This window comes from Sciurus vulgaris (genome assembly GCF_902686455.1).
Source record: "Sciurus vulgaris genome assembly, chromosome: 2".
Taxonomy (NCBI): domain Eukaryota; kingdom Metazoa; phylum Chordata; class Mammalia; order Rodentia; family Sciuridae; genus Sciurus; species Sciurus vulgaris.
The window spans coordinates 29,966,700-29,977,522 of record NC_136462.1 but is presented as its reverse complement, the minus strand read 5'-3'; the positions used below and the strand labels follow the sequence as shown (position 1 = coordinate 29,977,522).

At 38.1% G+C, this 10,823-nt stretch overlaps 1 protein-coding gene, 1 long non-coding RNA gene and 1 pseudogene across 3 annotated transcripts in view; 1 reads left to right on the top strand and 2 right to left on the bottom strand.

Moving 5' to 3' along the window:
* Nucleotides 1-49: 49 nt before the first annotated feature.
* LIN52 (lin-52 DREAM MuvB core complex component) overlaps nt 50-10,823 on the top strand; it is a 109,463-nt gene continuing 98,689 nt past the window's right edge. Inside the window, exons 1-3 of the mRNA XM_079129861.1 lie at nt 50-448; nt 6,117-6,191; nt 8,780-8,817. Coding sequence (XP_078985987.1) covers nt 418-448; nt 6,117-6,191; nt 8,780-8,817 — 144 coding nt within the window. The 5' untranslated portion in view covers nt 50-417. The remainder of the gene's footprint in view (nt 449-6,116; nt 6,192-8,779; nt 8,818-10,823) is intronic.
* Nucleotides 2,794-4,078, bottom strand: LOC306655439. The gene is made up of 2 exons (XR_013762260.1): nt 3,141-4,078; nt 2,794-3,061 (listed from the first exon to the last, which is right to left on the bottom strand). It is a non-coding gene; the product is annotated as an uncharacterized lncRNA (long non-coding RNA).
* Nucleotides 7,707-8,415, bottom strand: LOC306653610 (mitochondrial import inner membrane translocase subunit TIM14-like; annotated as a pseudogene). Its single transcript has 2 exons — nt 8,390-8,415; nt 7,707-8,047 (listed from the first exon to the last, which is right to left on the bottom strand). The product of its transcript is annotated as a mitochondrial import inner membrane translocase subunit TIM14-like (transcript).

The following is a 10,823-nucleotide window of genomic DNA, read 5'->3' as shown; positions in this document are numbered from 1 at the left end:
CTCCACCTCTCACTTCCAGTCCTTTGGAAATATGATTGGTCAGAAACAGAGGCGCTCTAGCCCCCTCCCACCTCAGCCAATTCCATTGGTGAAGATAGGGAGACGCCCCTGACTTAGGTACTCTATTCTGAGCACACGGGGAAAACGCCCCCTAACCGGGAGCCACGATTGGCCACGGGCACGACCCAGGCCCCACCCCCTCACTAAGAAAAGTAAATAGACCCTCCAAGAATTTTGCAGTCACTTCACTTTAACAACAGCACGAGGGCAGTGACTATCGCCGGGGGCGGGGATAGGCAAATATTGCCCTATTGGGGGTTAACGAGACTCAGTCACAAGTTGGGGATAGGGTGTCTCTTTGGGGGCGTGGCTTGTGAATCCTCGCTTTCCCGCCGACGGTTGGCCACGTCACGTGACATGGGTTGGAAGATGGCGTCTCCCACAGACGGTAAGAGCCGGCTTAGAGATTTTTGGCCTGCAATCTCTTTCTTTGCTTCTCTGGGAACTTTTACTCACCATCTTCCCCTCGCACTTACACTTTTTTATTGGGCTCCTCTCGTTTCTCTTCACTTCATTTCCTTGGGATGCGTCGCCGTCTCCAGCTCCCCAGTTCTTCGCAGCGTCTCCGGGTATGCCGGGCGGGTGGAGGAAGGCACCAGCTAGAGACTGGTTTCAGGCAAAAGGATTGGGATCGCCCTGACCCTCCCTTAATCCCTTTGGGATGGGGCTGAGGGTCGAATAGGGAATACAATTGGGGGGAACGAGGTGCTTTCCTATAGTTTTCTTGTCCGGGCGCCCCATGGAAGTGTTTGCTCTATTCTGATTGAGCCGGGATGGAAGAGTCTCTCAAGATCCGGCTGGGATTGGTGGCTGACCTCATCCCGGGACTGAACCGCAAGAGAAATATGATTCCTCCTTGTTCAGTTGCCCCGGCAGAAGAGAAGCGGAGTACTTTCTCGTTTTCTTGCCTTTGGAGTCTCAAGAGAAATGAGAATTGAGCATTTTAACGTAGTCTTGCATATGTCACAGCCACTTGTGTCTGCTTTACGCGTTGTCTCTTAAGGCAGAGTGAGAAACAATTTCTGCTTATACGTTGTCTAAAATGCAAGTCATTTCAAGGTAGCAGTTAGGGGGTTTTGGTACACTCTGCTTTAGTGAGTTTAGGCTCTTGTACTCATTTTTGAACTTGATTTTTCCATCTGTTGTTGGCAGCCCCACACCGATTCATTGACAGGTAGTTTTCCGTCCTCAAACATTTTGTGTTTGGAAGGAATCGTGGAAGTTTATTTCAGGGAAGATGAAGTGGAAGCCAAGGAGAGCTATTATTGGGTACCTGCTAAATGAAAAGGAAATGCTGGGTGCTTTGGGATATGGAAGGATGAATCATCAGATGAAGGATGAATCAAACACTTTTTTTTTTTCAATTCCATTCTCATTTTAGATGTCACCTCCCAAAGAGGTTTTTCCCAGAACAGTTTTTGAAGTTGCCCCTCTCCACCATTATTCACTATCTTTCTCTCTTCATTGTCAGCATAGTTATTCTGTTAACTTTGGACCCTTTTATGCCTAGTCATAAATTCTGTCTATGAATCCCTGGATTTAGCATAGTGCCTGGTAAGCAGTCTTCCTTCAATTAACATTTATTAGAAGAATGATTAGATATATATAGAAATAATGTTCAATTGAGTCTGAAGTTTTTTGAGCATGGGGACTTAGGGTATAAAAATTATGGATGTTCAGAATTAAAAGAGTTTGTTCTGCCTTTTAGATCCTTCTCTTGCCAGAAGAGGTGGGCGGTGGAAGGCATTTAAGAAGTTAGCTAAGGGATTGGGGACTTATTTAATACTTCAGTTTGGGAAGAAGAGAAAGTTCTGACAATGGATAATGGTGATGGTTGTATAACGTTAATGTACTTAATGCCATTGATTTATACACTTAAAGAATAAAATGGTAGAGTTATGTTATCTTAATTTAACCACACAAAGTCAGTCAAATTGTTAGGTATAGAAGTAATTGCAATTGAAATTTTTAATTTATTATTAAGTTTTTTTATATTTGCAAGTTTCGGAGATTTTGGAGCTGTGTTCTTTGTGTTTGATTTTTTCCTTGCTTTCTCTCAATTTCTTTTCTTTTCCTTGGCCAAGAAGACTATTGGGAATAATATTTTTTTCCCTTTGGTTATCTAATCCTCTTCATGGTTTCTTTTTTCCAATCTTCCCACCTTCCTACCTAGGATTGAACCTAGGGGTGCTCTACCGCTGTGCTACATCTGCAGCCCTTTAAAAAAGTTTTTTTGAGACATGGTCTCACTAAGTTGCTGAGGCTGAGGTTGAACTTTCGATCCTTCTGCCTCAGCCCCAGAGTTGCTGGGTTTAAAATTATACCTCATTGCCTCCAGCTGCCATTTTGAGTTTTAAAGTTTTCATTCTCATCTCTGTCGCTTACATCTTTTTTCTAGCGAATCTTTTCTTTTTTACTTTGACAAAATCAAATTGAGCATTCTGAACTTAAATGGAGCCTCTAAAGTATTTCAGCTGGGTGCACAAGCACAGGTCTGTAATCCCAGTGACTGGGGTGGCCGAGGCAGAAGAATCACAAGTTCCAGGCCATCCTTAGCAATTTAACAAAACCCTGTCTTCAAAAAAAAAAAAAAAAAAAAAAAGGTATCTCATCCTAAACTATCCCACGGCTTAGCTCTTTCACTTTTATCATCCTAAACTATTCCACTGCTTAGCTCTTTCACTTTTATTTTTAGTATTCCACCTGTCTTTGCTTTAAAATTTAATTAAAATAATTTTGATTTAAAAGTAAGTTTAGGTCATCTACTCTTTTGTCTTTTTGCTTTTTGGTGAACAAGGTACATGGATTTTTGTTTTTGGTAGGGGACTCGTGAGTACATAGAAGACAGGGAAGTAACAATATAAGTTTAGACTGCATGCACTCTGCAATTAAATGGTACAAGGAATTTTGTATATGTTCTGTTTTATATAATCTGTAGGCTGGCAAATTTTTCTTGCTGCACGGGTTTGTGTAAAGTAGTTCTCTTTAATCTTCAATTTACCTTTCTACATCTGTAGGCTGGCAAATTTTTCTTGCTGCACGGGTTTGTGTAAAGTAGTTCTCTTTAATCTTCAATTTACCTTTCTGCATCTTTTGTCTTTTTCATGCTAAATTTACTGGAATTTCTTAAAAGAGAAGAAAATTGAAATGCAAGTTAAGCCGTCTATTCAATTGTGTTTAAGACTCACAGCAGAGTCTGAGTTATGTCCCAGAATGCAGTAGTACAACCCTTATTGTTTATTGGATTCTAACCCCCCCATAAGTTTATTTTTGTTATGGTTGAGCTTCTCATTGGTGACATTTCTTGAGAATTTGAAAATCGATATTTTGTGTGTTACGTAGCTTTTCTGCTGACCAAATTTTTGAATGCTTTAAATAAATCAGTGTGTTAGATGAGTTCTTTAACAATTGGAAATTCCCTTGGAATATTTGGTAAAACAGATTCAGTTTAGATAAAAGCACATTTTGTAAAGTCTTATACATATGTGCATTTTCTGGGGTGAGAGTGCATAGTTTTTTTTCCCTCATATTTCTGAAGATATTGCTTATCCAGAAAATATTAAGAACCCCTGGCTTATAGCATTAAATGAACTAATTTAACCAGCTAGCTTGCTAAGCACACATTAATACTCAACAAACTTTAATATTGAGTACCTGTTGTGTGCCAGGGGAAGAATAGAGGGGAAGAAAGGTCAAAGAATGAATGGGTGGCTGGATCAGGTAGACGTTTGTAGAACGTGGTAGGTAGGTACTTAAAGAATTAACTGGAAAGAAGAGCTTTAAGTTGGAGAATGACATGAACAAATTGACTTTTTTCTGGGAGGGGTGCTACTGGGGACTGAACCTGGGGATGCTCTACCACTTTCTCTAAAGTAAACGTGATGTTTCATTTTCACACAGTGGACCAACCAAGACAATCATCATACCCAGTATGCTAAAGTGTTCTCTGAGTACTCTGGTGTGGCCACTCCCAGTACTGAAAAGATGTGTAGTTAGGGGTTGTGATTTAATAAAATTAATAATTTGTGTGTAAGTGTACACGTAGTACGTACATACCTGGGGCGTTCTACCACTGAGCTACTTTTTATTTTATTTTGAGACAAAGTCTGGTTAAGTTGCCCAGATTGACCATGAACTTGGAATTCTTCTGCCTTAGCTCCCTATATGGCTGAAATTACAGGCATGTGCTACCATGCCCAGCATAATTGACATTTTTAAAAAGTAGTGTCTAGCTATTTTGTGGAGAATAGATCTGAGGGTGAAAGGGAAGGAGTAAGAACAGGAGCAGGGATATCTATTTAGAGACTTTTGAAGTAGTCCGGGAGAGAAGTGATGGCTTCTTGAATACATTTGATTTTGTGGAGTAATTTGGAGACAGGAACTATTGTATTTACTGATAGATTGGTTATAGAACAGTTCAGAAAATGGAGGCATGATAAATGAATCTGGGTTTGGGTTCAGGGTACTGCAGTTTCTTGAGTTGACACGGATTGGGAAATTACGGTTTTAAACATATTAAGTTTTCATACATGTAACTGGAGAGAGTTGTCAAGTAGCCAGTTGAACATATAACTCTGAAGTTCAGGAGAAAGGTTGGAACTGGTAATGTAAATAGGAAGTCACTGGCCTCTAGATGACGGTAAAGTTGTGGAACAAGGTGAAGGTAGGAGTGGAGCCAGCCTAGGTTATGACCTGATGGAGGAGACTAAAGGAGGAGTCAGGGACTAGCAGAAAAAGGAGCCTGGTGGTTTGATAGAAATGGAGTAGTCAGCAAAGAGGTCACAGAAGGGAGAAAAGGGAAATGACCACTGGATTTAACAACAGGTCACAGTTGTTCTTGACAACAGCAGTGTATGTTGTCCGTACGTGTAGGGACAGACCTTGTCGTAGGTTAAGGAGGGAATATGAAGTGAGGAAGGAAAGGAAAGAACAGGATAGACAACTTAAGAGCTTCAACAGTGAAGGATGAGGAGGAGCTTATGGGGTCAAGGGAATATATAGTTTTTTAAATCCCTATCCCACCCCAGTATTGGGGATTGAACCCAGGGTCCTCACACATGTTAGGCAGGTGCAGTAGCTAGACCTCAGTCTTTTTTATTGTTTAATTTTTAAAAAATTTGAGAGAGGATCTTGCTAAATTGCTCAGGTTGGATTCAAACTTGTGATCATCCTGCCCAGCCTCTTGAGTAGCTAGGATTATAGGTGAGTGTCATGATGCCTGGCAGGGTTTTTTTTTTTTTTTTTTTTTTTTTTCTATTATTCTTCTTTTAAGTAGGGAATTGTATAGAGCTAGGTATGGTGGCACAAACCTGTAATCCCAGCTACTCAGGAGACTTGAGGCAGCAGAATTGCAAGTGTGAGACCAGCCTTAGCAACTTAATGAGACCATATCTCAAAACAAAATATGAAAAGGGCTAGGGTTGTAGGTTAATGGTAAAGTGTCCCCGTATTCAATCCCCTGTACTGCAAACAAAATAACAGAAGGGAAATTCTAAAGCAGACTTGCTTGGTGTTGAGTATGAGTCTAGAGAAAATAGAAAATGAAGAGGAAGATTATTGAAGGTGTTGTACTTGACAAAGCAAGAGAAGATGAAATACAGAGTTCCAGCAGAGGAATTTATCTTTCATGGGAGCAAAGGATGCTTGATTGTAACTGGAGAAGCTGGAGAGTATGGATGAAGATGGGTTTGTTGATACTCATTTTTCTTTGTTTTTCCTTTTTTTTTATGGTGCTGGGCATTGAACTCTTTGGTGCTTTACATCCCCAGTCCTTTTTATTTTTTCATTTTGAGACAAGGTCCTGCTAAATTGCTGAGGCTGGCCTTGAATTTGAGATCCTCCTGCCTCAGCCTCCCAAATCACTAGCATTACAAGTGTGTGCCGTCTAACTCAGCTAATTTATTTGTTTTATATAAGGAGCATTAGTAGTTATAGAATCTCAGATCTCTAAACCTCCAGTTGAGTGTTTCAGTTTATGTTCTTTGAGATTGAAATGTAATAAAATAGAAATTAGTGTGTTTCCTGTCTTTATGTCTCATCTGGGTGTTTTGTCCTAGGGACAGATTTGGAAGCATCTTTGCTAAGTTTTGAAAAACTTGACCGTGCCTCACCAGATCTTTGGCCAGAACAATGTAAGTTTTTTACTTTCTTCTTATCAGTATAGATGCATGAGAACCAGTACTCCCTTGGGAGATTTTTGAAGGGTTATCAAGTAAGCATAATGATTAAAGTTTTTATTTCATTGCAAAGGGAAGAGATTGATGTCCAAGGATAAGAATAGTTGTTTCATTAATTTTTTCAGAACATTGTATGACACAAAATAAGGAGCTTTGAAACAATAATTATTTTTTAAAACTATATCTGTAATAAACATAGATAATACTGAGAAACATGAAACATTTCCTTGTCTCCTTTAATCTCTTATAAAGTTAACTACAAGTAATGTAATACAAATTGGTTTGGTATTTTTTATACTTATGCAGATAAGCAAGAATACACACACACACACACACACACACACACACACACATAGGTACGAATATACAATGTGTACAGATAAAATATATGTAATATGTATTAATATATTATACTTATAATATACTTTATATATTACACATAATACACACACATATACACACACTTTTTTTCACTTTTTTGTGCATGTGTTGTGCTGGGGATTGAACCTAGGGCCTCACACATGCTAGGCAGATGCTCTACTACTGAGCTATATACCCAATTCTAAATAAATATATAGATTTTTAAGAATATAAATGGGTCATTTTGTTTTATTATTATGAATTCCTATGTATATGATTTTAAACTTAATTTATTAAACCTAGTAATTTATTAGTAGATCTTTCCATATTGTATGTGTGGGTCTACTTCATTCCTTTAAATATATTTCATTATATAAATACATCATAGTTTGTATTCATATCCTATTTGGCAACATAAGTTCCATTCAGTTTTTTATTTTACAAATTTTATTGATAAAAGCTGGGCATGGTGGTTGCATACCTATAATCTGAGTGACTAAGGAAACAGGAGCATCACAAGTTCAAGGCCAACCTTGGCAACTCAGCTAGAACTTGTCTGAAAATTAAAAATTAGAAGGGCTGAGAAAGTAGATCAATGGTTGAGCTCCTTGGGTTCAACCCTCAGTACTGCAAACAACAACAACAACACAATCTTTATTAATGAGTATCTGCACATCTTTGTGTACATGGAAAAAGATGACTGGATGAGAGTGCCCATTTTCTCACGTACCAGCCAATTTTTGATGTCGCCAACCTTTATTATTTTTAGTTTGTGTTTCTTTATTAGTGAGATTGAACATTATTTCCCTTTTAACTATCTGAGGGTTTTTTTTGGGGGGGGGATGGGGAGGAAGGGTACCAAGGATTGAACTCAGGGCATTTGACCACTGAGCCACATCCCCAGCCCTATTTTGTATTTTATTTAGAGACAGGGTCTCACCGAGTTGCTTAGTGCCTCGCTTTTGCTGAGGCTTTCTTTGAACTTGCAATCCTCCTACCTCAGTCTCCCAAGCTGTTGGGATTACAGGCATTTGCCACCGTGCCTGTCAACTATCTGGTTTTTATTGTCTTTTTGTTTTTTTTTCAAATATAATTCATCATATATTTACTTCAGTTTTTAGCTTGACCTTCTGATCAATCTTTAACTTCATTGATTTTTGCCTTGTATGTAAGGAAATACTCCTGTGTCTGGGTAATTTAAGAGCATACTTTATTGATGAGCATCTTTTATTTTTCCTTTAGTTGTAGTAGAGCTTAAACAAGTGTTAATGCTGCTTCCTCTTGTCACTTGGGGCTCAAACCCACCTCTGTAATCACGACTGAAGGCAGATTTTGATAGTCTTTGGAAAAACTGAGGTTCCATATGCCTCATGGCTTGTAAAACATAATGACCTGCAAATTCTGCAGCAGCAATGGTCAGTCTAACTGCTCCCACCGTACTGGCCTTGGCTCTGCCTCAGTCCCCCTGCCTCTACCAGTAGCATCATTCATCCAAATCCAGAGACCACACAACCAGGCCTTTACCAGAAAGTGACGCAGGCACTAGAAGCAAATACAGATCTCCCAAGTACAAGAACCCTTGCTTTTTCTGCTTTTTAATCTGAGTCCTCCTGTCGTACATTTAAATAAGTAACTGAATTAACAAAACAGCATAACTAAAAAGGAAGTCTAAACTTTTTGGTAAGAGATATTGTATCTCACCACCCTCCCAAATCAAATAATTCCTGGTTCTTTAAAGCTTAGTTGAGGCATTGTTTTTCCTATGAGAAGCTTTTCCTGCCTCCTCAATTTGCCTTCCCTTTTTTTTTAGCCTTCCCATGGCGCTTGGCATCTTTCTTGATGCATTTAAATAATTTTAGAGTCATTAGTTATTAGTTTAGAGTTATTAGTTTATGCTGTTCTTCTACAGACTGTAAGCTCCTTGAAGCCAAGGCTATTTTCTTTCTCTTTCTTTCTTTCTTTCTTTTTTTTTTTTTTTTTTTTTTGTTGTAGATGGACACAATACCTTTATTTTGTTTATTTATGTGGTGCTGAGGACTGAACCCAGTGCCCCATGCATGCAAGGCAAGCGCCCCATCACTGATCCACAACCAGTCCCAAGGCTATTTTCTTAATTATTTGAATCATTTGTGCCTGAGCACTCAAATGTTTATTGAATGAATACTTTTCTTTTTTCTTTTTAGTACCAGGTGTTGCTGAATTTGCAGCTTCCTTCAAAAGTGTAAGTAATATCTTACTTTCCTAATGAAGTGTATCTAAGGAAGTGCTGCTCCTGGGTGAAAGCTCAAATCTCTCATTTCTTTGTTTTCAAGAGTAACATAATAGCCTTCAAATCATTTTCTAACTGCAGTCCTATTAATCTGTTTATATTGCTATCAGTTGAATGGTTGATAATGCATTCCTCTGTTCAAATGCTCTCTTTTGACATTTTGTCCTTTGTCTCTTAACCTCTTTTCTCAGCTTGAAAGCTTTTAAGGTAAGGCAGTTGAAATATTTAATGTACTGATAATATTCTTTTTGCCCAAACTATAATTTTAAAGCTTTTCTCTTTTTGATTATGTGATGCATTATGGTGTGAACTTAACTCCTCCTTAGAGGATTTTCTAATTTCTCTGTGTTTCCTCAGAAACCTGAGAGAAGGCATTCATAAGAGCCACAGACTTTTCCACTTCTACAGCAGCAGGCATTGTGCTTGATGCTCTAAATATATTCTCTTATGTATTCCCAAAACCAGGAAAATATGATACTAATGTTAGCTAACATTTATATAGTGCTTACCATATTCCAAGTGCTGTTCTAAATACTTTACATGTTATTTAATCTTCACAAAACCAAATGAGATTGTACTATAATTAATCATCCCAGACAAGGATATCTGCACAGACTGGTGGTTACATAAGTTACCTGAGGTTATAGACTCTAAGTGGAAGAATCAGGTTTTGAACCCATTATGGTCTCAGTACTCATAACACTATACTTAGTAGGATTTGATCCCAGTTTCAAGCACTGACTAGTAGTGAAACTTGATCTTTAAGTTACTCCCCCAAGTCCTAGGAAGTGGTAGACCAGGATTTGAATGCAGATCTGTCTGATTGCAAAGTCCAAGTTCTTTCTTTTAAACCATACCATTGGGGGTTGTGATACAACTTCCACTGTCTCTTACTGTATTTTTAGCATTCTCTTCTTATTATTTAGAGTATGGGGTGCTTGAGTTAAATATTAAGACTCCTCTTGACCTGAGGCTTTCAGGTGCCATGAGAGTTTTATTCCATGGAAATCTAGACTTTGTAGCCTCTTTCATTTGTTCAAGAGTTGGATGGGAGAGGTACAAAGTAGCAAGCAGCTTTGGAATCTGCTATTAAGCTTTTTGTGATCTGAGCAAGTTTCCTAACATTTTCAAATTTTAGTTTTCCATCTTAAACTACAGTGTAGAATTCTTAGAATGCCATAATGCATGTAAAACACTCTGCCTAGTGCCTAGGATATAATAAACAATATAGGTGGCCTTACTATTGGATCAACTTTTGTCTAATAGATTGAGCAGATAGTATATGATTTGATTTTCTTCTATCTCAGTTATACTTGGTTTTCAGTTTAGTTAATTATTTTTAGTTATAACTAAATATTTTAAGTTGTAAATATAAATAAAGTGTGTGTGTGTGTGTGTGTTTTAACTTTCGGAGGATGGTGTTTTTAAAAAATCTGATTAAATATCTGTGCTTTTTTCCTAGTAACATGTACATACATATTCTGAATTTTGTTTCTACCTCATCCCAGGACCCTAGTTAACATCCCTACTAAGGATGAAAATGGTGAATTTGGTGTAAAACCTCCTTAGAGGAGGCAGCATAGAGGACTGATCGTGGTTTCTGGACTCTGATTACCTGGGTTTTGAATATTGACTTCCCTAGCTGTGTGGCCTAAACCAAATTACTTAAAGATCTCCATTGATTTTTTTTTTTTTTTCATTTGTAAAATGGGGATAATAATACCTACTTCATAGAGTTGTTCTGGGTGTAAATGACATGATGCAAAGTGTTTGCTTGTTACATGGTTAATATGAACTCAATTTTAATTTTTAAAAAGGGAGAAGGATTCAAAGGCTGAAGTATTGTTTGCTAACCCTATCCCTACTTATATGACAGAATCAGGTGCAGCTGTGGAGCTCTTAAAAAGTTCATTTGTAGATTCTCTTGCTGTATTCTGTCCACTGAACCCTTCCCCAGT